Source organism: Emydura macquarii, unplaced genomic scaffold (assembly GCF_026122565.2).
Source record: "Emydura macquarii macquarii isolate MOO-44397 ecotype Brisbane River unplaced genomic scaffold, CSIRO-AGI_Emac_v2 contig_2676, whole genome shotgun sequence".
NCBI classification, from domain to species: Eukaryota; Metazoa; Chordata; order Testudines; family Chelidae; genus Emydura; species Emydura macquarii.
In genome coordinates, this window is record NW_027132813.1 from 10,890,662 (window position 1) to 10,918,069 (window position 27,408).

Below are 27,408 nucleotides of genomic sequence, written 5' to 3' on the forward strand. Positions count from 1 at the left end.
TGCTGAAGTGATGTGATGTATACCATTTACTTTCATACAGTTTTTAAACTCCTGAGAGACAAATTGCGGTCCATTGTTGCCCAAAAGTTGTTCTGGCAGACCGAAATTACTAAAGATTTCATGCAGTAGGGCATTACAGAGCTTTCTGGCCATTTAGAATGGCTGTCTACAACAACCAGGGACATGCTTCCTTCAAATGGACCAGCAAAATCAATGTGAATACACTACCACAGGTTTTCAGGCCAGTCCCATGGGTGTAGGGGTGCCAATTGAGGCGCATTCCTCACACTCTGACATGAAATACAAGCTCTTGCCTTCTGTTCAATGGCACTGTCCGGGCCAGGCCACCAAAAGTAGCTTTGTGCAATTTCTTTCATGAGCACTATTCCACATTGATCTGAATGTAGCTGTTCTAACATCTGTGATCTCAGTAGTGGTGGAATAATGATGCACATCCCCCACAACAAGCAACCAGAATGGATTGATAACTTCATCCTCTTGGAAATGAAGGAAAGAAGGTCGAATGAGACCTGAGAGTCCTGTAGAGATGTTCCATGCATCACTAGGTCCATAACTTGGGACAGTATGGGGTCAACGCTAGATGCCTTCTTTACTGGAGTAGCAGTGATGGCTGTGTTCTCTACCTGTTCAAAGTAGAAGATTTCTTTTTGGCCAACATCTTGATGTTTAGCTGGTAAAGACAGCTTTGAGAGACCATCTGCGTTGTGGTGCAGAGTGGATTTCTGATATTTGATCTCATGTGTGTGTGCGGAAAACAACAATGCCCATCGTTGCCCTTGCATATGACTAGCAGCCAATGGTGGAATGCCTGTGTGGGGGGCCAAAAATAGATGTTAGAGGTCAACGGTTGGTGAGAAGTGTGAACTTCTGTCCAAACAGGTACTGGTGACATTTCCGAATTCTGAAAACGATTCCTGGTTCTTCACATTTGATGTGGGCATAGTTAATTACTGTTTTACTTAAGGTGCGTAAGGCAAAAGCAATGGGTCTCTCCTCTCTATAGAAGGCATAATGTGTGATACAACCACTCCCTCTCCATAAGGGGAGGCACCACAGGCCAACTGTAGAGGTAAGGACGGATCAAAATGCATCAATCTCTGAATTTAGCAATGTGTGTTTAGCCTTGTTAAATGCAACTTCACAGGCTTCAGTCCACTTCCAGACCTTGTTCTGGCCAACAAGTTCATGTAGTGGTTATAGTAGTGTTGCTAACTGTGGAATAAATTTTCCATAATAGTTCAATAGCCCTAAAAAAGAGCAAAGTTGGCTTACATTTTGAGGAGGTGGAGCTTCCACAATAGCTTTGACTTTTGCAGGAGCCTTACGAAGGCCAGTAGCATCTATGATATGTCCTAAATATTCAGCAGAAGGCTGGAAGAATTCACATTTGTCTTTGTGGACTCGTAGGTCATACTCTTCCAGTCTTTGTAGGGCAGCCTCCAAGTTCTTAAGGTGATCCTCCTCATTCTTGCCAGTGACCAGGATGTCATCAAGATAGCACTGGATTCCTGGCAAGCCACTCAAGAGCTGGTCCATAGCCCTCTGGAACAAAGCTGGAGCAGACATTTTTCTGAAGGGCAAGTGACAGTATCGGTACAGCCTTTTGTGTGTCACAATAGTCAACAGCTCTTGGGACTTCTCATCGATGTGCATCTGTAAATACGCCTGACTCAGATCAATCTTGCTGAATTTTTGTCCACTAACCAAGCCAGTGGAGAGGTCATCAATGGGGGGAAGAGGGTATTGCTCTCCACACAACATCAGGTTAACTGTGACCTTAAAATCCCCACAAGTCCAAATGGAGCCATCTTTCGTCAATACTGGAACAATTGCGGTTGCCCAGTGGCTGTGGATAACTGGTACTAGGACTACATTTTTGACTATGTGCTCCAGGTCTGCTTCAACCTTTGGCCTGATGGCATATGGCATAGTTCTGGCTTCCAGACATTTTGGTTGGCTGTCAGGCTTAATGTTCAATTTCATAGTGATTCCCTTCATACTTCCCAGGTCCTCTCCAAAAACAGCAGCATGTTTCTTTAATACAGCTATCAGACCTGTTTCTTCTTTAGCCATCCTATGCACTTCTGCCCAATTCAGCTGGATCTTCCTAAGCCATGACCTTCCCATTGAGGCTGGGTAATTGCCTTCCATCACGAACAGTGGCAATTTAGCAGTCTGTCCACTGAGCTCCACCTTAACATCAGTAGTGCCCAACATGGGTACAGCTTCTCCAGTGTATGTCTTCAGAACAATTTTTGTTGGCTTAAGCGGGAGATGCTTTAGTTTCTTGTTATACACAGTGTCTGAGACCAGCAAAACTGCTGTGCTGATGTCCAGTTCCATGCATACAGGTTTAGCTTCCAACAGCGGGGTTACCCAGTATTCATGTGAGACAACTGCCATGGACAAGACATGGAATGCCACTTCTTCTTCTGACTGGGTGTCACTTTGATCATCCTGAGTCTGCTCTACCATGTGCAGATTTTCCTTTTTGGTCTGCCAGACAGCAGGCTTCTTTTTCTCCAGTTTTCCTGTTCTGTTTGACTCTTCTTTCTTTTGTTTGCAGGCACACTTAATGTGTCCCTTTTTGCCACACTGTCGACACACTAGGTCTTTACACCAGCATTCTGATGCATGGTGACCCGGCTTTCCACAGCCGTAACATTCCCGGCTCTCCACTGTCTTGTGGGTAGATTCTTGTGACACCTTATGCACTCTGGTCGATGCATTGAGTTACTGAGCTTCCTTTGCAGCCAGCTCTATAGAGATTGCAATTTCAATGGTCTTCTGCCAGGTGAGCTGGGCCTCTGTCAATAGGTGCTTCTGTGTTGCTTCATTGTGCAGCCCACACACTAATCTATCATGTAGGGTGTCATTTAACACATCATTAAATTCACAGTTCTCAGCAAGCTTCTTCAGAGCTGCTACAAATTGCACATCTGTTTCACCTTCTTCTTGATTCCTTTTGTGGAACCTAAATCTCTCTGCAATTAGCAACGGTTTTGGAGAAAAATGTACCGGCAGGATTTTCACAATGTCACTGTAAGATTTGTCTCTGGCTTATCAGGGTGCACTAAGCTGCATAATAAAGTATAGGTTTTAGTTCCTACAACACTTAAGAAAATGGGCGCCTTCTTTGCATCTGTAATTTCATTTGCAATAACAAAAAGCTGAAAACTCTCAGTATATGAGTTCCAATTCTCTCGAGTCTCATCAAAAGGTCCCAGGGGCCCCATAAATGTAGCCATTGCTGCCCCTCTCCCCCCCTTCTCTTGTCTTTTAGTGTCTTTTATTCATGTGTCTTGGGATTGTTCACACACAACTGCTGATGATTTCCATTCACTAGCACTGCTTTGTTTCTGTCTGCTTCACTTCGGTCAGAACAAAGCAGAGCCTGTTTTAGTTTCAGTTTGAACTGTCAATGTAAACAGTCCAGCCCCCAAAACAGCAAAAAGGTTTTTTCTTACATCGACTTTTACTTTTTTTGCCGGTGCAGCACAGGTAGATCCCATCCTCTGTTGCCACTTTTATTATGTTGAATTCCTTTTAATTGCTTGTATCGAGAGAGAGAAATCAACACAGGATCACAGGGAGATGCAATACAGGGAACATCTTTATTGAACTAACACTAAAACCATCCAGGACTGGATGAGCTATCCCCTAATAGTTTAACTCTATTGCTATGGCAACAAGCTAAGCTTTGTTGCTATGGCAACCTAGGCAATTAGGCAAGACACGAAATACACAACAGCCTGGATCCAAGATAATGATGTCCATTGGATCCATGGAGTGCTTCCTACTCCAAAATACCATTTTTGTCCTCTCTTGGGGATCCTTGTGGGTTCCTGATGGGACTCAAAACTGACACACTTCTGACTCATGGATAGCTCTAGACACAGAGGCCAACATCACCAAAGAATCCTTCTGTTTAGTCATAGGATCCGCAGCTTTCAAATTCTTCTTTTGAGTTGTCACTTTCATAGTTACCAGATCGCCTGATGCTGGAGTTTTAACTGACTTCTGTTATCTTTGGTCCATAGCAATGTTAGAGAAAGAGGAGTGTCTCTGTGACCTACTGGATCCTTTGTGAGCTTCAGATCTGGATGGTGTGGCTACTAATGCTTCTTTCAGCAATATAGTCTGCAGTCTGTCCTGCCCCTCCTTCTGTAGCATGAGGTGTGAACACGTATGAAGAATTTCAAGGGTCAACGTCCCTCACAAAAGCAAGCCAAAAATCTTGTATGCACATCCAATGTCAGGAAAGACAGGAAGCACACCATTGGAAACCCAGTTTCTTCACCTTCGGATCTACCATGATGAAACAGAGCATGATATCCACTTACTATTTATACCTTAAAAACTTAACTAACCATCTAAACACTACCTACAGACTATAGATATCTACTAAAGCTACCTAAAAGCATCAAAGGAACTGAAAGGGATAAAGAAATTTGGCCAAAATAAGGCATTCCTGAATCCGTCACTTGAATGTGGTGGGAAGGAACTGACAAGGCTGGAGCATCACACCTCTTTCAGAGCCTTGTCCTCCAAATGTTCACAAACAGTGAAAGACTGGGTTGGATGGGGGAGGTGCGTGACCACTGCAAAAGGTACTGCTAGCAAAGTTCCATGTTCTGAGCTGCACCCAGTTGGCACATGCCATAAGTAGGAATATGATGAGACCACTCAAAGAACTTACTAATTTTTGTTACATAGTATTAATATTTGGTTTTAATCAGAAGTCCTCATTTGCATTGTCCCCAAAGGAGGCATCTGCTGAAAACTGTATATCAAATAATGTTTGAAAAAGAAGATATTTTATTGATATAAATAAGTCCCTAGCAAGCCACTGGTGGCTAGCCCTTGAAAATTCCTGCAGGTTATTTGGTTAGGTTTTTTTTTCTGTATATAGTTCTTGACCTGTTGTTTAGAGAATGAGGGTAGCATGCTATTCATTCTGGCCTGGGGACCTCATAACTGAGGAAGTGTACTTGTACAAATACTTTCATTATGGAATTACCTGGCTAGGTGTCAACAGGAAATTGAAATTTTGCCTGCCTGCTTTCCCAGGCTGTTTAGCACCCAAATAGGTACTGCAAGAACACATTAGTATCACTCAGGACTTTACTCAATAATTCAGGAGTAATTTTGATCATGGGGAAGAAATTTCTCACTTACTCCTCTATAATTGTCCAATGGTGCAGCTTTGTGTGAATGAAGTCTTCACGTGCCTCTGTTCTGGTCATAGACTACCTGTGCTTAAGCGTGAAGCCAGCCTGTGGAGTGGAGGAGGAGTGAGACCTCTGCTCGCCTTTCAGATTCTGAGCACCTTTCCTTGGCAGAGAAAGTACTTATAGTTGATGATCAGCAAGCACAATTCCCATTCAGCTGCTGCCTGAAATCTGACCCTCTTTTCCTGGCAAAGTGAGAGTCCTTGGGCTGAAAGCCAGACAGACACAATTCCCATTACATTGCAGCCCAAGGGAGGGTTTCAAAGGAGTGACAGGTTTTTCTGCATGCCAAGACATGCTGCAGGGTAGGGTAGGGGGCAGTGAGCTTGAGACAGAATACTGTGAGAGCCTCTGTGTAGGCAAAAAGCTCCAGCAAAGAATCTCTCAAGGGGGGAGGCACAAAGAAAAAGGGATTTAACACCTGATTTTTAATCACACGTGTTCATTAACAACACTGCTAATTGCTATCTTGCAAAGGTGATACTTGATTTTGCCTTTTTGGGACTGGAGTCTCTGGGGTTTGCAAGACTTACCCTAAGCATCACAAATAGCTCCCAATTCATAGTTGGAGGAAGGGGAGCTCTGTACAAACTCTGCTTCTTTTCCCAGGGAGCTGAGATACTTCCGTATCTAAGGGAAAGGTGGACTTTGGATTGTTTCACATGTTTTTCCTTTCCAGGCCTGGGTCTGTTACAAGACTTATCCTCTGAGCCAGCCAGAAAACATCCTTCTGTTCCTGAAATGTTCAGAAGATGCTGATCAGGCTTTTCTGCCTTCGAATCTTGGCTCCTTGGAATGGGGTGGAACCCAACATACTGGTCTGACTCTGAGTTCTGCCAGAGTGAAAGTCAGATGGCTGTGAACAGTCAAGGCACAATTTACCCTCTGTAGAATGTAAGTGCTACTCACATAGGGAACATCGCTTAGATTTAGCTCTGTGTTTGTGTGGCAACGCCACCATGCCTGAATGGGGGTACAGGAATCCCAAAGAGAAGAGGCTGCAGCAGCAGATCTGTGTGGCTGAGCCAGGAGCAGAAAGAAAGATTCTAAATCATTACTGCACAAATACATATAGCCTCGCTGAGGGGCACAAGGATGTGTGGAGCGCATGCCTGGGTTAAGTAGGCACCACTACCAAAAATCTGAGATCAAAGGCAGAGGCTCACCTGAAGTGGAGCGCCCACAGGGACACTATTCCAAGAATCTTGTAGCCTGAGCTGAAGTGTGGGGTTGTCCTGCAGACTCCAGTAACAAAATTGGACTGCTTTTGAATTTCAGAGGTGGGAGCATTAAACCATTAGTACTAAATAAGGGCAGAAGCTGTGCAACAGAGATGATTGGGACATTTTATTCATTGTACAGCACCATGCATATCTGTAGGCCCAAAATGTAGGCCCAAAAGCAGACTTCTAAAACCAAAAAGACACAGGCCTTTGAGACCTTTTGCCTGTTGTTCGTTTAAGCCATGCCTGAAACATCGTGTGTGTATCATCCTGAAGCTAGGTGTGCTGGATGTTGTTTATATTCTATTTACATTTCTCTGGAAACATCCTGAAAGACCGTTTGTTTAATATGAATTGCCTGACTAAAATCAAGAAGCGTTTGTTGTTAGTACATTGTGTTAACTGATGTCAGTGGAACCCATATTGATGGGAAATTCCACGATAGCATTTTCTTCTTCCTTTAAGAATGTATACTTTATTTTAAAATTGTGTTTCAAGTTTATATAATCCTTTGGCTTTTTTGAAGTAAAAATTAGTAAGTTAGTTGAAGAATAAATGTGGTATGTATGTATAATAAGAAAGTGGAAAGACAGCAACCCTAAATCTCCATGGCAACATAGGGGAGTAAAGATACTTTTGTTTTAAGAACATTTTACGACCCAGATGGCCAAAGAATGCAAATATGAGAATCCCAAAATATGGAAGGACTCATCCCAAGGACAGGAACAAGACAGAATATGAGAGATAACACTGAAGCGGTCATGCTTGCAACAACAGACGGGTGACTGATGATCACACCAGGATGCAAACGCAGCATGACACAGCAAGATCCATAGACCAGAATGGGGACTGACCACTATAAAGATGGGTTGAAAAGATGAGAACTTTGGTTCATTCTGCAAACTTCCAGGAGCATCGGATTCGTAACCAACAGAGCCTGACTCCATCCTCGTGTTCAGTCCAGCTGGCCAGCGGACTAGCTTGAAAAACTGAGGCTGGTAATTATATTCTGCCTGCAGAACTGTGTGTGTGTGTGTGTAGGTAATTGCTTTTTGAAACTTCTGTATTCACAATAAACGTGGCATATTGCCTTGTCCCCCTGAAAAAGATCCTGCTGTTTATTTCATTTATAAGTGCAACATATCTTCAGTGTTATATGAATAAAGATGATAATAAAAGGAAACATTAATGAAGGCTTCTGTCAACTCCACAGCAAACTTGATTTATATTCTACAGTAAGACCTCCTGGTGTCACAGATGTGCAGCCTAATGCAGCTTGAATACGGTGTACAACTGAACCTCCTTATTCTGGTGGCTTGTGCTGACCTCCAAATATGCTTCTGTTGATGATACACACACAGTCTCTCCAGACCCAGTTATTATCCAACACAACAGCAGGTGGTGCTACACATCCAACTGAGTCACTCATGCACCCACCACAGAACCAGAAGACAGCCAGTAACTCCCACAGACCCCAAGCTCTTAACTACCCAGGCATATAACCCGAGATAATACCGTCTGGTGCTGGACAAAGATTTGTCCAGTGCAAGCTCATTAATGAGTCTGCTACACCCTCTACATAAGGAAGACATGTACCAGTTTTTGTTACTAAGCTAAGATTTCTAGGCACTTCAATTCAAGACCATACTGCTGGTTAAGATAAAACATTAAACAAGTTTATTAGCTACAGAAAAATACATTTTAAGTGATTATAAATTGTAGGCTTAAGAGATCAGAAGGAGTTATCAAAGAAATACAAATAACACAATCTACATTCGAACAGGATTTGAATCTAGAAATGTCTCACCCTGAGGGATGGTACCAGCAGGCTTGCAGCTCATCAATTTACAGGCTACATTTACCTTGCATCCTGGCTCCCCTTGTCCCCCATTCAAAACTATTTTGTCTTTTAGGAATTTCTGTAATACTATTCTGTAATAGCCCCTGTAATACTTATTTAGCTGTTAAATTCCATTTATTTTACAGTCTCAATATTTTCAGTTTTTGATATTTTTTTGATTTTTGCATTGATAATGCATAATTACATCATCATTTTGTTCAAATAAATTCTGCTCAAATAATCAGCTGTGAAATAGGTCGTAATAGATAGTTACATATAGCATCAACTGTGCATTGAGCTGAATGGGGGCAATTCATACCTCTCTTGGCTGTTGTTCCTGACTATACACAATCAGGGCTTGTATAGCATCCGGGAGGTGTGGCCTCCCTCGGAGATTGATGGTGAGGAAGGGCCAACCCCCTTCTAAGGAGCAGAACCCGGAAGTCCACACCCACCTAACCGCAAGCAGAGAGGCAGAACAGGAAGGGGAAGTATAAAGGACAGGCCTCCCAGCTCAGTTAGGAGAGAGTGGCTGAAGGAGAAGGATGCATCTTTGTTGGTGCTATGACTGGAGCCTGACCACTGCCCAGAGGAGAAGCTGCCAGGGCTGCCTACCAGTTGGAGCCCCGAAGACCCACCAGAACTGCCTGGCCCCAGCGAGCCGGAGGAACTACCTGGCCCCTGTGACCTGGAGGAGCTGCCCGACACCAGCAATGATGAGCGCCTGCTGGGACTGCCCCTCACGTTCTACCCTGAGGAACTAGATTGCGACCTGGACCTCAGATACATGCGTGGAGGGGTGGATGAAGTAGCCCGGGGTAGCCAACCTGAGTCTGGCTGCGTTAGAGCCTGAGCACCAGTCAGCGAGTTGTGGCTGGAGCCCCACTGACCCAATGATTGGATACCGTGCCACTGTTAGGGCCCTGGGCTGGGATGCAATGGAATCAGATGGGCCTGTGTCCCCCTCCCCACCCCCACCTCCACCCCTGGACCTGCAAACCATCAATAGGCTGTAGCCAGTACACTTTACCTGCCTCACCCTATCTGAGGGCCTCGGCTATAGATTATTTGCTTGCCCTGCCTAGGATTAGAGACCGATCGTTTTACCTGCCCTGCCCTGACCAAGAGTCTGGGCGACAGACTGCTTGCTCGCCCCACCTGAGGGTTGGGGCCCAGGGCTTTAGGGATTGCCCAGCTAGGCTGAAGAGGCCTAGAAACTGTTAATCTCCCCCCTTTAGCAGAAGCTATTTGAAGATTGACAGCGAGGAAGGGCCACTACCACCTGCCCACGGTAGGGATTGCTTAGAGCTTTTCTTCACTCTATTGTTAGCTCAAGGTATAAGTTGAGTTTTAGTCCTTACCTGATTCCCATCCACACACACAAATTTCTAGCTTGAGTTAGATGGAACCTCATGGGGTATAGGCTGAAGCTCAAAGACTGCTGAAGCTGTCTAGTAATGCAGTGGAGATGCAGCAGCTTGAATAACAAGAACTCATCAACTGCTCATCCAGTCTCTCTGTACCTCTAATCAAACCACTCTGTGTAACTAGAATGCTGTTTCATAATGTGGTTACTTTCACTTGATTAAGGTTGCAGTGGACTGAGTAAGGTGAGTGTGCTAACTGTTGCAGTGAAGACAAGCCTTCAGGCAGACATTTTAATTTACAATTCAGTTCACAATTTTAAGGTAACTTCCTCATTAATGATGGCAGCAATTTTGTGGCTGCAGGTTAAACTGAGCCTGGACATTAGTTAACTCAGGATAAATGTTAAGACAATGTGAGAGTTGATACAAAAATATGCCACTAACAGATAAATGTCACGAAGTACAGCTAGGAAGCTTACGTCAAAAGCAATTACAAACTACTGTCATGATACCTGTAACTTTATTCAGTGTGGGTGATTTTCTGCTATCCTTTTGAATAGTACTGTTACTCCTTTTGCACTGCATGGTTAACCAAAATTCAGTCTTGTGGGTTTGTTTCCATTAGAGGAAGAAATTGGTGATGAAATCAGGTATTTCGCTGATGCCATCTTATTTACAAAGAATATACACAAAGTCCTGTTTCCTTGAACACATTAGGATTCAAACAGCAGAACATAGTTTCTTTGCTCACAGTTGCAAACCCCTTTGCAGCCAGTATGTACTTAGCTCAAAAGCTCTCTCTCAGCTTTTCTCAGGGTCACACTATCAGGCCTTCTCTGCTCCTTCTCTGTCTACTTCTGTGGTGTTTCTGCTCCTCCTTTCACACATACAGACACAAAACTGCAATCAAATCAACCCCATCCCTGTGTTCAGGTTTAGGCCATCATGAAACCCCTCACCTACAGTTCAGGTGGCCTTACCTGTGACCTGTGTTTTAGGTGATGTCTCCTATTATTGCAGCTCTCTCTAAACAAAGGGGCATTTAATTGTTTCCTCATTTATCTTAAATAGAGAGTGGCTGTTATGTCCAGGAGCTCCCTTGAGGTTTTTCCCAACCCCCAGAATAACAATACTTTAAACAAGGAATAATCCCACTGAAATCAACAAATCTATTTGTGGAGCAAGGTACTACTCACTGTAAGGCTATCAGAGCATGGCTCATAAGTAGACCCAATTGTTTAACTGGGGATACTTAAGAAAATTCTGCTTAAATAAGTAAGGGTTGCATCACTATTTTTCCTTTCCTTGGTAAATTCTGAAATAAAGACAATTTTTTTAATTGCATAACATTTATTCTACTTCAATTATAAGGCCTTTAGCCTTTATGAGGCAGAAGAAATAGAGATGAGCTAGATTTCTGAGAATGGAGTTCCCTTTGTTAAATGTTTTCCATTTGTTCCATGTTTATACAGTCATAGCACTTACCATGACAGTAAGAAGATTCTGTTTCTTGGTTGTTTTTTTCAATCACAGCAGCGTCACTTAGATCCATTGTGTCCAACTAAAATAAACAGTAATGGTAATATTTACAGTGTACACTAGATAACATAAAAGTTAGATTCTCTTGCCTAGGGTGAGATTTGTCATTGGTTTTTTTTAAAAATCAATCAGTGCACTCACAGTAAATTTAGTAAAAGTCATGGGATTGGGAAAAATGGTGTGTAAAGTCATGCGTATGAAAATTCAATGGTACTTCTTTAAATATAATATATAGAAATCCCTCCTCTGCCTCCTTCTTGCCCCACCGAAGTGGCACCGACTACCTGTAGCCAGCGTCCTCTGTGCCAGCACTGTAATCCTAATCCCATTTTGGTGAGGAGGGGATGCTCGGGGAGGGACTGAGTCTGTCCTGCAGCAGTAGTTCCTGTCTGGGCCCAGTTCCCCACTCTGGGAGTCACAGCACTGCTCAGGTTTGGCTTGGCCACCCCTCCATAATCACAGAGGAAGGGCTGAGCCAAATTTGAGTGAATGGCGCTCTGACGCCACAGCCAGGCCCAGCTCCATGAGATAGGAGCCACCACTGCAGGGTGAGTACAGGATGGGCTTACTCTCCCAACCACCCTGTCCCTCTCTCCGGGGCCTCCCCTGTGCACCGGCTGGTAACCCACCTAGAACCTTTCCCCACAATCTACTAGTGAGTCATAACCCACCATTTGGAAAATATTGCTTTATTAAAATCACAAAGAAAAGTCATGGACAAATAGAAAAATCATAGTATCCATGATGTTTTTAGAACTGACAAACCTGCAACTCTACTCATCCAGTTATACAACGGAGGTATATTTAAAACATATACAAGTCTTTCCCTTCCATATTAAGAAACTTGTTTGAGTGAATTATGGTGATTGTCTGACTCAAATGCATGTAAAATTCAGGGTATCCAAACATTATTAACAAAACAAACATGAAGGTCAGATATTCTGGGTGTTCTGTTTTCTTTAAACAGTTGCACAAGTAGGATTGCTCCTCACTCCCTGCTTGATACTGCTTGTGAAACAACAGGAGAGGTTACTTATCTTGTGCAGTCACTGGAGTTCTGTGAGACGTGTCCCCCTATAGGTGCTCCACTTCAGGTGTGCCTGCACCCTTGCACTTTTGATCAGAGATTTTAGATAGCAATGCTTAATTGGCCCAGGTATATACCCAACACATCCTTGCACATATATATGGGGCTGCATGGCCAAACAGTTCTCAGATCCTTCTCCACTGCAAAGACCCACTAGAATGACTCTAAAGCAGAGGGGAAGGAGTGTGTGTAGTGGAACACCCACAGGAACACACATCTGAAAGAACTCCAGTTACTGTACAAGGTGAGTAAATTCTCTTTATTCTTTCAGTAGTGTCCCTGTGTGTACTCCTCTTTAGATGACTCCTGAGCAGAGTCCAATACAGAAGAGAGAACTGCATTGCCACACAAAGTTGCCACACTACAGATGTCTAGAATTGGTACATTTTAAAGTAAAGCTATAGATGTAGATAGTGCTCTTGTGGGCCTTGCTATCACTCTCGAAGGGAGCTGAACATGAACTTTGTCATAACAAATCTTAATACAGCCAGAGATCCATTTTGATAACCTCTGTTTTGAAATTACCAAACCCTTATTTCTGTCCGCAATGGATACAAATAGTGTAGGAGATCTTTTAAATGGCTTGGTCCTATCTAGGTAGAATACTAATGGTTTCCTGACATCTACGGTACGGAATATGGCTTCTTCAGTAGTCCAGTGAGGCTCTGGGAAAAAAACCTGGGAGTTGAATGGTTTGATTAATATGAAATTCTAAGGACACCATAGGTAAAAATCTTGAATGTGCTCATATTGACACTTTCTCTCTGGTAAATAGCATAACTGGGAGGGGTCTGCCATTAAGGTCCCCAATTCTTCCACCCTTTGGGCAGAAGTGATTGCGACCAGGAAGGCTGTCTAAATTGATAAATCTAATAAATAACACATACTCAGTGGCTCAAAATGGTGTTTCATAAGTCAATTAAGTAATAGGTTCAAATTCAAGATTGGAATAGGATCTCTGATTTGTGGGGAGATATTCAACAAACCTCTTAGGAATCTTGCTGTAGTTGGGTGTGTGAAAAGCTATTACTGTTGCTAAGTGAACCCTAATGGAATTCATAGAAAGACCCGATATTTTCAGTTCCAGTAAGTAATCCAGTATCCTGGGAAGAGGAGAATGAGCTGGCAAAAGTTGATGACTGTTACACCAAAGATAATATCCTTTCTATTTCTGGAGGTATTTATTGTTGATTGTTTTATACTATTTAATACAACGTGTTGTACCTCTGAAGAATGAGATTTCTATTTCCAAGAACCCCAAAGGAATCAGGCCTTGGAGCCTGAGCTGGAGGCTGGGGTGAAATGTTCAACCATCATGCTGGATCAGTAGGTGAGAACTGATCATAAACCTTCATGCAGGGCGAGAGGTGCGTTAGATCAAATAGGGACTCCAAACCTGTCTTGATCTTACTGAGAACCTTTAATACTAACGGTGTTGATGGATAAGCACAAAGAAATCCTTTAGTCCATGAGATGAGGAACATGTCTCCTATGATTTGGGGATCGAGCCCCCTCTGGAGCAATACTTAATGCATTTTGCATCGGCTGCCACAGCAAACAGATTGACCTCCAGGAACCACCAGGTTCAAGAATATCTTGTGGAGGACACTGGAGTTCAGTTCCCATTTGTAATTTAGAAAGAAATGTCCGCTGAGGTTATCTGCCACGCTTTTCTGAACAGTGTGGAGGTAAGAAGCTGAGATGACTTTCTGGTTGGCTATGCACCAATTACAGAGGTTTATTGCTTCAGCACAAAGAGATGGGGAACGTGTGCCTCCCTGACAATTTATATAATACGGCCACGTTGTCTGTCATCATCTTTAATGACTTTGACTTGATTAGAGGCAGAAAGCATACGCAAACATTTTTTACAGTTTTCAATTTCAGAAGATTATTCTGAAGAAGCTACATTTTCCCTGTACCTTGTAGGGTCCCAGATGTGCCCCCAACCCCACCTCAGAGATGTAATGTTGCACTACACAGATGCAAGCTGATATGGCCCAGCAGTTGAACACAATCTCTTACAGTTACTTGAGGACTGCTCCAGGTCTTTGATATGAGATTCACTAATGTGAGAAATCTGCTGAACAGTAGGTATGCTCTGCCTGTCAGTGCACCCAGGGATGCACTTATGAAATCTAGATACTGTAGTGGAGTCAAAACAGACTTTCTGAGATTGATCTGAAGGTCTAGACTGTGAAATAGGTAATGTGATCTTTGCTAACATAACACTTCCTGATAGAATCTGCCCCGATTGACCAATTGTCTAGATATGGGAAAACAATTAAACCCAAACAACATAGGTGAGCAGCAACTACTGATAGAATCTTTGAAAATACCCTCAGCTCTGAAGACAGACTGAAAGGGAGTTCCCTGTAGTGGTAGTGCTTATTGTTCGTTAAAAAACAAAGAGTAAACAGCGACATGAAAATGTATCTAGTTTATGACTCTCAACCTATAAATCTCCAGGAATTATTGCTGCAAGGGTTACTATCCTGAATTTTTGTTGCTTTACATATTTGTTTAGAGACCCAAAGTCTAAAATTAGCCTCCACTCTCCATTCCTTTTGGGAATAAGGAAATACTTTGAATAGAATCCTGTTCCCCTGTGTTCCACAAGAATTGGTTCTATTGCTCCTAAATGTAGAAGAGAGGTGACCCCTTGCTCTAGCGATTAATTGTAAGAGGGGTCCCTGAAGAGGGAAAGGTAGGAGGAATAGCTTTGAAACGGATCGTGTAACCAGATGTTATGGTTTCCAAAACCCATATGTCTAGTGTTATATGCTGCTAGAAATCAGGGCCGGCTGCAGAGCTAGTCTCCAGGCAGCTTGTGATGTTGTATGATTAAAATATGACCATTGCATATCATTGTTGCTACCACTGTTCTATAATTGCAACAAATATTATACAAAGTATGTCATGTAAGGTATCAATGGAAAAGTTATCAAACATGATTATCCTGTTTGTATGAATGTATCATCTTTGTATCTTAAATTATGAATATTAACTATTTACCTGTATTTCAGATGTGTTTGCCCCAAAGTAGTTTGTGTCCAGTCTAACCAGCACACTGTGAAAGGACTATGCAAGTTAATGGGCCATTAAAAGACACTTAGCTCACACAATAGACCATAGAAGAAGCCTGTCCCCACCCGATGGGTCTTCCTGTGGACATTTTTGCCAGAATATGGATAATGGCTGCTCCTATGACTCATGAAAGCATGGAAAAGTATGTGACTTGCTCATGTGACACTGGATTCCATCTTGTGCCTGTAATTTTCCACAAACTGAGACTGAGAACATCCCCCTTCACATGGGAGAAAATATATAAGATCTTGAAAGCATCTCCATTTTGCCTCTTTCCTGCTCTGATCTCTGGACTATGGATCTATGCTAAAAGGAGCATTCCAACCAATGCATTAAGGATCTTCCAATCTTTTGGAAGTTACTAGAGACTTTACAAGCCAGCAATCTGTAACATCATTGCTACAAACCTGATCCAAGAACTTTGCAAGATTGTATGTATATGATTTATTTGACTATTTTAACCTTCCTCCTTCTTTTCTCTTATAAATAAACCTTTAGATATTAGATACTAAAGGACAGGCATCAGTGTGATTATTGGGTGAGATCCGAGTTTTATATATTCACTGACTGTGGCTGGTCTCTTGTGACCAGAACCCTTTGTTTGATGAAATTGGTTTTCAATAACCACTCATCATAAAGTTTAGTGTCTGGGTGGTGAAACAAGGGCTGGAATACCTAAGGAAACTGCATTTCTGACTTCTTTTTAAATGTGGTGAGACAGTTTATTTTTGTTACTGGCTTGATATATCTTATGGAAGAATAACCACCAGTTTGAGGTGGGTCTGCTCCATTTCTCAGTAGTTTGTCCTGAATCTGGTATCTTCAACTGTGACCCACTGAAGCATGGTGATACAGCCTTATCAGTGCAACTGGCCTGCAGCAGGCTGCCTGATTAGCCACACAACATGACTGGCTGTAGAGGCTAGCAATCTGGCTCTTAAGCCAGCAGCAGCTCTTTGGCTTCTCAACACTCTTGCCTACCTCAGTGCCTGCTCCTGCGTTACTTTGTTCCTGCTTCTCCTGGGCTTTGCACCCTGGTTTGCTTCTGTCCTGGTTTTGCCTTGAACCCCTCCTTGCCTGATAGCCTGCTCACTTCAGTTCCTGACCACTTTTTTTTTTTTTTTTTAAACTCTTGGGTCTAGCTCCTGTCTACAGACTATAGCTTGATCTTTGACTCTGGTATCCAGTTCCTACCCTCTGGTTTTGACTCTTGGCTTTGGCTCCCACTGACTCCCTACATCTGTGACCCCAGCAACTAGGCCTGCTGCCCGCTCTGTCTACTAGGCTAGATCACCTCATCTCCATTGGCTGACATGTGCTCCCATGCACCCTGAAAAAGGGAAAGGAGGCATATGAAAGAAAAGACGGGGGTAAGATGTTGCAGCTCTAAGACTGTGTCAGTTGGATGGCTGTGACTCTGCACCAAGCCATCAAAACTGTTGCTTAGAGAAGAAGATTAAACCTCCTTCTGTTACTTTTATGGTCACCTGGCTGGGGAGTTCAGAGGATCTACAATATGCTGAATACGGGGCTGGGCATGATCCTTGTGCTGTCTGAGACCTACTGCCTACTCTTATTTACAGAAGTGTAAATCCCTAGTGACTGCTGCATGTCCCTTGAATTCTTTATAGTGTGGAGAGTGATATCCATCAAGTCCTCAGAGCTTGTGATTGTAAAAGGGCGGGTCTTCAACAATATTCTGAACCATTCTTGGAAAGCCTGAAAGCTGTAGTCAAGGTGCTCTTCTCATGACCGCTGCAGTGGAGATAGACCAGGCTGCAGTATCTGCCACATCTAGGGAGAGCTGGAGTAATGTCTTTGCCAGGCACTGATCATCTTGTATAACGGATTTAAACTGGTCCCGATGGTTTTCTGGCAGATGCTCAAGAAAAGAATTGAATTTGTTATAATTTTAAATAGTTATATTTGGTCGTGAGGCATTTGGTTTGCTATGGTGAACTGAAGTGTAGGATTTAGGACCAAAAAGATTGAGCTCTTGTGCTCCTCACCGTATGGGGTGGACCTTGAATTATGTTGTCATCCTTATTCATTAACAGCCTCCACTACTACCCCAGAAGATCCGCATAGTAGGAGCTTAAGGCTCCTGAGACACCTGAAAGCCAAAACACCACAAGAATGTTAGCCACTCACTTTCAACAGGGAAACAACATGTGGAATGGAAGGAGTACAGAGAAAATAGAAACTCTGATTCCATAGACAGAATATAATAATATGTTTGTTTGTTGCCTTGCAGGTAGGCAGGACTCCATAAGAGCTTCAGTGACTGGAATATGACTCTTCATAGATGTTGAAGTGTGTAAAATATCTAGAAGTTTATGATGGGATTCATGAACCTCCTCTAACGGAATCTGTAGACTGCCAGCAATCCACTTCATCAGTTCTTGAAACTGCCTTAAGTCAGCTGCCACAGAAGAGATGGTGGAAGCATGACAGCTTCATCAGAAGATGAGGCAATGTTATCATTATCAGTCCTTACATCTTGCTCGTCTCTTTCTCTGGCATAGGTTGCTGTAAAGGGGATTGAGGAGAATGGGCTCCTCTCTGGTTCCTCTGAAGTTGCAAATACCTTGATGTAAATTGTTGGTGACAGAATGCCCACAGGTCCCAGCAAGGCCACTGAGGGGGCCCAAATGTCAAAGGTGGAAGTAGCCATCTGTGTACCTGCCATATGGGTGTCATTTGAGGTCTATCCTTCTGTAATACATCAGTATAGGAGGGAAAACAATCTGAGCTAGAATTGTAGGGGAATCTTGCACCAAAATTTGAGAATCTGATGAGTCCTCTTCCACATATTCTAAAGAAGGGGTGGAGGTGGAGATAGCTGTTTGGCTTCCAGAGTAGATGAGGGCCAATGTGATGCTCTAGGTGACAAAGGAATTGGTGACCAGGAGAGCTGACACTAACAAACCCTCACTTGTTAAGAGAGGAGACTCCAGATCAGAAGGTATTATCAGATCCTTAGGGTACCTAAACTCTTGCAGTAAAGATGGTATCAAAAACTAGGCTGAATGGGAATCTGTGAAGGACAGCTTTGGTATTGATGCAGCTGGTACCAAGTGCTTAGTATAGGATTCCCTTGGTACTGTAGGTAGGTGAGCAGTCTTTGGTACAACAGATTTTTTTTGTTAGAGGTACTGAGTATTGTTCAGGGATAGGCTTGGTCTTTTCAATCCTGTTTCTGCCACTCTGGGTACAAATATCCCAAACTCAGTACCAAGTCTGTCTTAGATATCTGACTACTCTTTGCCTTTGCAGTACCAGCCTCACTTGGACCCTGCATGGAATTCCCCTTAGCACTCCCCTGAGGTCGCTGTAGCCTTCTTGTGAGGCTATGACTGAGACTTCCTTGGAAATCTATTCCTTACCTCCTTCTGTTTAGAGGCAGATGTAGATGAGGACTTCGGTACTGTAGATGTACTTGGTACTGTGGTACCACCTCTCTCTCTATTGGTCTGTGGTGATCGAGATGTTGATGGGGCACTAACTGTACTGGGAAGTCTATGTACATGAGGGCCCACCACTACTGGATCCAAAGCTGGATGTAAAGATTGCTCCATTATTAGTAGTTTAAACTTAATTTCTCTTTTTTTGGTGGGGGCAGGAGGGGATCTAGCCTTGAAAGAAGTGTAGATCTTGCACTTATTGGTAATGTGAGTATCACCAAGACAGTAGAAGCACTGAGACTGTCCATCCTTTACTGGAATAGCCTCACAACAGAAGAGGCACATCTTGAATCCTGGGCAGCCCAGCATTCCTAATCAAAATTAATGAAAATTTAACCCCTAAAAAAGAGAAATATCCTAATATAATTCTCTCTATTAATAAGTGTTTTGTTTTATTTAGAAAGGAAAAAAATAAAAGGAACAATTTTTCCAACAACTATAACAATATAAGGTAACTAGCTGAGAAAAAAAGCTAAATATTCAAGAACAGGCATATGGTAGACTCTGTCTCGACTAAAGGAAGTTGAGAAGGAACTGAGGGTGGTTTGTCTGTGCAGGCCCATATAGGTTCACCAGGGCACAGGCACACCTGAAGTGGAGCCCCCCCAGAGACACTACTTGAAGAACTGTGGGATCTGTTGGAGATGGAAAGAAGGTGTTAAGCCCCCCCCCCAAAAAAACCCCAAAAACCCTCAACTTTCGGCTAGATTCCAAAGCTTGCTGTTATTCTGCCACTCAAACCTACCAATTACTTCACCTTCAGATCAAGAGTAATTGGCTTTATGCAGTTACTTCTGACAGGAGACAAAACTTACTCATACCATGTATAAATGTATATACAAGTATACAATAGCACTCAGCTCAGGAAAGTAACATACACAAATCTGGGTGTTCCTCCATTCCCTTAGATTTGTGATTCATGGGCCAATTGAGAGATTATTATAATGTGGCAGCTGGAGATCCTGCAAATTAGAGCCACATTCAGTTGAAGGATTAATGGCTTCAGTCTCAATAATGATGCAGCAATCGTTTATTTCAGATTTTATCGCTGGAGTGAGGTGGGGCGCTTTTTAATTTCTACCTCTAGATTTACTAATTTAAATTTATTGCATTTGGTTTACTAAAATCTTTGCCAAATGCAAGAAATGACAACTGCCAAAAAACGTTAACTGTAAGCAAGCCCCCTATGCACATGTACAAACCCTTATTACTAGCTCCATATCAAGGATTACTGACTGGTGCAAAACCCAGCACACACAGGAAACATGCATATCTCCTATGCCCAGATATATACGATGGGAAAGTCAGAAATACATTTATGTAGTATTTGCTACTTTAGCTCAGGATTTGCTATCCTCCAGAGGAACTTTCTTGAGCACAGTAATAAGCCACAAAGTATTTTAAAACTGTAGGATTGGGCCATATAATGGTCCCCTCTTGGAGTTTGGAAAGGAAGTGTGGCCTAGTGGTCCAGACCACAAACTGTGACCAGCAGGGTCCACGGGAAGCAAAGAGGTGAGATACTTCCTTTTCTCTGATTATTTCTGGGGTGGGTCCTCCCTTCATTCAGGAGGGCCGTTTCGGGGCAGTTGGGCCTGCCTCTGTTCTGCTCTGCGCTGCTGGAGCTGTAGGCTGCCTTTCTGCTATCTTCCAGCTCTGTCGCCCAAATGAGCTGTTTCTCTCTTTTAAATGCTCCATCAGATGGAGCATTTGCTGCAGGTATGGAAGGTGGGGCTGGCTGGACACAAAATAATCCCTTAATCCCTTGTTCACCACATCACAGGCCATAAGTATATTGGGTAGGATCCTCACCCCCCACCCCATCCTCTCTATACAAGGTAAAAGGACCAGAGAGGATTAAAGGGGCTTTAAAAACCTCAGTTCAGGTTGTGAGAGGATTCCCTGAGTACAAGAACTAAGGAACACAGCTGTAAGGTTTCCTTCCAAAAACCCCCACAACAAGCTTTAGTGTAGGGTCATGTCGGGGCAGGGCCACAGCACACAGTACTGCCAAGTTTCTGGGCAGTGCAGTAGCCCACAAGGAAGACCCAGACAACAGCCCCTGGAGCTGCCTAAATTATGCCAAGAGGCACTCCAGGAGAGCAGTCCAGAACCACCAGAGCACAAAGGCGGCTTAAAGTCACCTTAGCTCCACTCTCCCAGGACTGGGAGTTCTGAAGCACAAATCTCATCCATTAAATATAATTAAACATAGCAGTGTAGAAGAATTACAAGCAGAGCTACTTTTGGAATCAGCAAAATTTAAATTTAAAGCAAGTTAATTGATTTTTTTAGAGGTTCCCAGATTTGTGGGACAGTCCCAAATTTTACATGTGATTAGGATCTGCAGCTCTCTGATGGCCAAATCTTGGTCCCATTATAGTCAAAGCAAAACTCTCACTGATTTCAGTGGGAATAATATTTGGCCAAAAGAGCACCAATTGACATTCTGCTAACTCTCCTCCTTGGTGGGAAAGAATGAGGAAAGAGGATTATTGTGGTGAAAGGAGAGGGTCAAGGAGTGGAGAGCCCAAATAACCTTGCTAGCCTCTCAAAGCCCTATAGCTGGCCCACTTTACAAGTTAACATTATGTCATGCGGTAACATATGCCTTATAATTATTAAAACAGCTGAACTCACAGTGTAAAAGCCATGGATTCTTGTAGCTGCATCAGAGTTTGTCTCCTTTTTTTTAGATTTTTTGGTTGAAGATTTTGCAAATGTTCGAACTGCCGATGCCAACAATCCATCAGACCACTCCATGGTGTTAGGATCAGTCTGTCCATACAGCTCACCAACACTGACACACTTCGGGTTTATAACAAAAGTATCCACTTTTCCTTTTTTTGGTGCATTCTGAGGTAAAGACTTTTTTTTTTTAAATTGCAGAATTTGTATTCTACTATTAGAATAATTCTACTTCAATTATAAGGCCTAAGACTAATTGCATGCTTTGCAATACCATTTATACATCACAAAGAGTCAAATCTCACAATCCTTACTGAGTGCCTGATTCAGCATGGTATTATGCATATTATGGTATTATGCATGTCTATAACTAATCATGAGAGCAGTTCCACTGACTTCAATGAACTAACTCACAAATGCACATAAAGGGCTGGTTACACTGACCGTGCAATTTGGCGGCAGTCGACAGGAGTTATGCAAACTACGCAGAGTAGTTTGCGTAACTGATGTTGACTGCTCAGCTTCCCTTCTGCGCGCTGGTCACACTGCGCTGAGCCGACAGGAACAGCATTCCCATCGACTCAGCACTATGTTACTTGAGAGGGTGGACTTACTCAGTTGACTTCCTGATCGATTGAGCGGGTCTCACTGACCGCTCAATCAATCCTGAAAGATCGATTTGGCGGTGGCGATTTTGTCGCCGTCAGTGTAAACATAGCCAAAGATTTTGTTGAATTGGGCCCTGAGTTCTTACTCGGGACTTGTCTATACTTGAAATGCTATAGTGGCACAGCTGCACCACTGCAGTGCTTCAGTGTAGACATTCCCTACAGCGACAGTAGGGATTCTCTTGTCGGTGTAGGTAATCCACCCTCCAGAGAAGTGGTAGTGAGACTGACAGAAGAATTATTCTGTTGACCTAGCGCTGTTTACACTGGGGATTAGGTCGGCTTAACTACATTGATCAGGGGTGTGGATTTTTTTTTAATCCCCCCTATGTGACATAGCTGGGTTGACCTAACCTTTCAGTGCAGACCAGGCCTCAGTGAGATCTTCTATTAGGTTCACAAGGAACTCAGCGACCTTGGTAACAAGGTATGAAATGCACCACAAGTGTGCTTCATTCACATTTAAACAGCATAAAGAAATTTTATAGTGTTTTTAAACACAGTAAGTCTGATATTAGAAAAACCACGTTACCAATCTGAGTTTTTCAATTGACGATTAATTTAAGATCAGCTCTTTTTGATGTGGTAGAAATGCGAGCATAAAATATTCTAACATTCATGATAGTAAAGCTTCAAAATAACGTAACACTGGACAACAAAGTATGACATTTATTTTCACACTCAGTATGCTAATTAGAATTTATTTCTGCTTTCTTATTCAAAAGTAGAGTTAGGTAGTTTAATGGGTTATTGAACTAGACAGACGCTAGACATCTGCCTTTATAACTTGTTACATGTCATAAGTGAAAATAAATATGTCGTCTAAACCTGTTCCCTACTAGACATTTGCCTTCTTTGCAAAACCACCACACAATTCTAGTAGTCTAGAACTGAAACAGTTGGACCTGTTGCAGACTTGGATAAGTGTATGGAAAAGCTTGTACAACCACTGCTGATAGACTAATGTATCAGGCCTGTGAGAACCAAACATCCAAGGAAATTTTAAAATGAAAAAATTTGATCTTTAGTGGAAGAATATCAAAAAGTAAATTTTTACTTGGCCAATTTAAAAAATGGGTACTTACCAAGAGGACCAGAATAGCTCATATTAATGAACTACCAGTTAAACGTTAATTTTTAAAAAAAGTATAAAAAAGAAGAGTAATTTATGCTTTATACTTCTTTATATAAGTCTTTTGTGGCACTGAACTACAGATTTGTCTTTGCTAAGTCTCACGGCACCATATATAAACTTTTTTTTTTGTGGTTCAGTATCATCCAATTAATTCTTAATTGCAAGATTATTACTAGGTTACTCCTTATCTAAAATAATGTAGACTGAGTTTCTTCTTTGAAATCACATTTTAAAAGGATAATTAAAAATTAAATTTGACTGCAATATGTTGACATCCTTTAATAAAAAATGGGAGCGTAAAGAATGTATTCTTTTTGAAATATAAATAGATCTCTCTGTTTTCTTCGCTGACAAGTATATGTCTGATTAATTCTAAAAGATAAACAGTGGACTAAGTGGCTCAAGGAACTGGTAATGAGACATGAAGTGTTTCAATATGAGGTTATTAATGATTCAATTTAGCACAGGTCTGTAATTGCCTAAAAGTTGTCTCAGTCCACTTCCTAGTAGACAGATGTCCATATCACAACTGATATACATGAGCACACTAGTGGCAATCTTAATAGAGAGGCCAGAGACTGAATGAATAGGCACGAAGAACAAATTCTCTCTCAGACACAGACAGGGGTGGTCTTTTTAGGTAAAGAGCTGAGAAACAAAGATTGGTTGAGGCAAGGAAACTTGCACTAAATCTGTCTTGCTCTTCAGAGTGTCATTTTCAAAAGTGCCTAAGAAACCTAGGTATCCAATTCCTACGGATTTTCAATGGGAGCTGGGTATCAAACTCCCTTTGGAGTACTTTAAAAAATACTATCCCCAGTGTACAGAGATGTTAATGTATTACTTTCCCAAAGCACTCGATTTTAAAAGAATAAACAAATAAGCATCTTTACTGATCAATTAGTTTGCCAGAAAAATTAATTATGATCGGTACAGAATTATGAACCAACTTTAAAATGTCTTTCAACATTAAAAACTAAACGAAACCCAGCAGATTTAAAGTAACATAAGAGCATGTAGTCAAAAATCTTACCTGCAATACAGCATAATTTTTTGACATTTTTTCCAAACATACAGTTGGTAAAATTACCAAGGCTTTTTCTAAAATTGTTCTAACAGTAGTCTTCCCTCCACCTGTAGGACCTACTAACATCACACCAACCCGAGCCTGAAAACATATTTGCAAATATCAGCTCATTTTTAAGTGGCACTGGATCTTCTCTCTAAAATGTTAGATTATTAGAAACATAATTCTATGATTTAGAGCATGTGCTCTAGAGCAAGTCTAGATTTTTTATATTAATTTGATTTTGTTTCTGAAAAATAATTCTTCTTTCAATTACTGTATCAATTTTTCAGAGGGGTAGCCATGTTAGTCTGTATACAGCAAAAACAACTTGAGTTCTGTAGCACTTTAAAGACTAACAAATTTATTTTGTAGTTCTTAATAGGCTTGTGATTATATTAGGATCTTTTGGATGTCATCACATATCTTCAAAGAATCTCTGAACTTGTAGTATTTCAAATTCATAGCATTTGTCATATTAACAAATGTTCGGTTGTACTTACCAGAATTTGATTGTAAAACTGTAAAATTTTTTCTATCTGAGTTGTCCAAGGCTGCAAACATAACTGTTGTATTGCAATAGCTACTGCTTTCTAAGATTAAAAAAATCATGCTGTTAGCGCAGAAATAGTACTTAATAGAAATTAAAAGATAAAGTAACTGCGTCTGTACGAAATGATTTTCCTGAAAACATTTTTAGGAAGGCATCAGTATCAGCAGCAGAAGAAATGAGAAAAGAAGGTGGTTTCCATAATACTAGGGGCTAATATTCCTAAAAAAAATAAAAATGTAATAAAATAGGTTATTGTATTCCCAAAGAACATAAAAATGTTTCTGATGCACGCCAGAATGCAATTAATATCAAAAAGAAATTTCTGCTTAATTGCAATTCCAACTATAATTCTTAAATATCATACGCATCTGGTTTAACACAGCTAAAATTGATCATTAAAATAAACAGATTCAAACAACAACCTAGTTGTCTCTTTCTTTTATTTAGTCCTTCAGTGCCATGATCTTGTAATAGATTTTCATACAAGAATTCCCTTTATTTTCTGCGGGCAAAGACAGATGCTCAGAATTTCCACTTACTTGAATTATAATATTGTACATCTTAACTCCTAAGACATGAAACAGGTTAACTATAATATGAAAATTAAAAACTTTTAAATCCTTTATGATGTGTGATGCTATAGGATTGAAAGACACCATTTGTATCATTGTTGCAACCACTGTTTTACAATTGCAACAAATGTAAGGTGTCAATGGAAACATTATGATTTGCCATGTATGACTATCATGTTTATCTGCATGTATCATCTTTGTATCTGAAGTTATGAATATTAGCTATATATCTGTATCACATACTTGTTTATTTCTGGGATATTACCTGCAAGGTAATTTACATCTAGTCTAGCCAGCACATTGTGAATGGACTATTCAAGTTTGATGGCCCATCAAAGACACTTAGCTCTCACAATGGGCCACAGAAGAAACGCGTTCTGCCCAGATGGCTTTTCCTGCGGATGCCTCAGCTTCCAAGGGGTCAATGGCTGCTTCTGAATCATCAAAGCACATAAGGATATGTGATATGCTCATGTGACCCTGGAATCCATCTTGTGTCAGTAAGTTTCCACAAACAGATGCTGTGAGCTTTGTATGAAACAGAAAATTTCCAGGCACATGGCAAAGGGTATAAAAGACCCTTGAAACATCTCCATTTTGCCTCTTTCCTGCCCTGACTCTCTGGTCTGTGGATTTACAACTAAAAGGAGCATTTGAACTATGGACTGAGGACCTTCCAATCTTTTGGAAATTACCAGAGAAACTTTACAAGACAGCAATCTATTCCATCACTGCTTTGATCCTGATTTATGAACAATGAAAGGTTATTTGTATGTATATGATCTTATGGTGGGGCACCTACCCTGCACTGGTCTGGAAAGGGTTGAGAGGGCCCTTGGAGAGGCTGTGTGAAAGGTAGTCAATAGGAAGGGGCTACATGGCAGCCAATCAGGGCCCAGGAGGGTATAAAAGAGCTGCAGAGCAGAGCAACCAAGAGTGACTCCCAGGAGCTCGAAGAGGGAGGATTGACAGCACCTGGACAGAGCAGTGGCTGGCTGCTGGGACTCAGAGCGGAGTGCCTTTAAGCAAGTATGGAGAAGGTAATGGGGCTGTGGGGAAGTGGTCCACGGAAATCCATGGAGTGGCTGGGGGGAAACGCAGCAGAAGGCTGCGGCACACAGTGTCTCTGGACCAGGACCCAGAGTAGTGGATGGGACTGAGTCCCTCCCTTTAGTCCCCAAATTGCCATTGGAGTGCTGGCAAGACTGTGGTCCAGTTCTAGTGTCCTTGTCTTCTTCATGGTTCCAGTCCAGTTCCAGTCCTTTGTCTTCACTGTGGTTCCCAGATTCAGTGTGTTCTCATCAGTTTCTGTGTTCCTGATCTTCAGGTCCTGTCCTGTCTCTTGTGCTCCGGTTCCTGAATCCTCTCTCTCTCACCTAATCTTTGTGAACTCACCTCATCTTACCTTAGATAGCTGTAAGAGGCGAGTTAGATTGTTTAGTTAATTTTTTATTACCCAGAACTGCCAACCTTTGGGTCCTGAACTTAAGGCTCTGTGTGTATATCTCTGGTTCTGTGTTTAATAAATGGTTTATGGATTACTTTATTTGTACTGTTTACTTCTGAAGTGAATCCTGGCTGATAGATGCCAGAAGGCAAGTGCCCGTGTGGGTCCATAATATAAATTTTGGATCTGTTTGATTTGGTGGAGAGGCTCTGGGAGCATATTGGGATTTGTTATTACTCTGCCGGTCTCATTTGTCCAACATTTTCAGGACCTTTGCTGTTCACTGTTGGAAGTTTTAAGATATTATTGTAAGTTTTATTTACACGAGAACCAGAGAAGTCCATCTGACCTTGTGGGTGGGATCAAGAGTGGTGATCACTACTATGCCCAAAGGGAGCAGCAGCCTGAGTTGCCAATGTA

At 41.9% G+C, this 27,408-nt stretch overlaps 1 protein-coding gene across 1 annotated transcript in view; it reads right to left on the reverse strand.

Annotated features, from left to right (window-relative positions):
- Nucleotides 1–27,408, reverse strand: part of DNAH14 (dynein axonemal heavy chain 14) — a 584,657-nt gene that overhangs the window by 270,273 nt on the left and 286,976 nt on the right. Inside the window, exons 43-49 of the mRNA XM_067564773.1 lie at nt 24,920–25,009; nt 24,409–24,518; nt 21,488–21,758; nt 18,173–18,196; nt 17,419–17,437; nt 13,457–13,479; nt 10,017–10,039 (exon numbers count right to left, since the gene is read on the reverse strand). Coding sequence (XP_067420874.1) covers nt 10,017–10,039; nt 13,457–13,479; nt 17,419–17,437; nt 18,173–18,196; nt 21,488–21,758; nt 24,409–24,518; nt 24,920–25,009 — 560 coding nt within the window. The remainder of the gene's footprint in view (nt 1–10,016; nt 10,040–13,456; nt 13,480–17,418; nt 17,438–18,172; nt 18,197–21,487; nt 21,759–24,408; nt 24,519–24,919; nt 25,010–27,408) is intronic.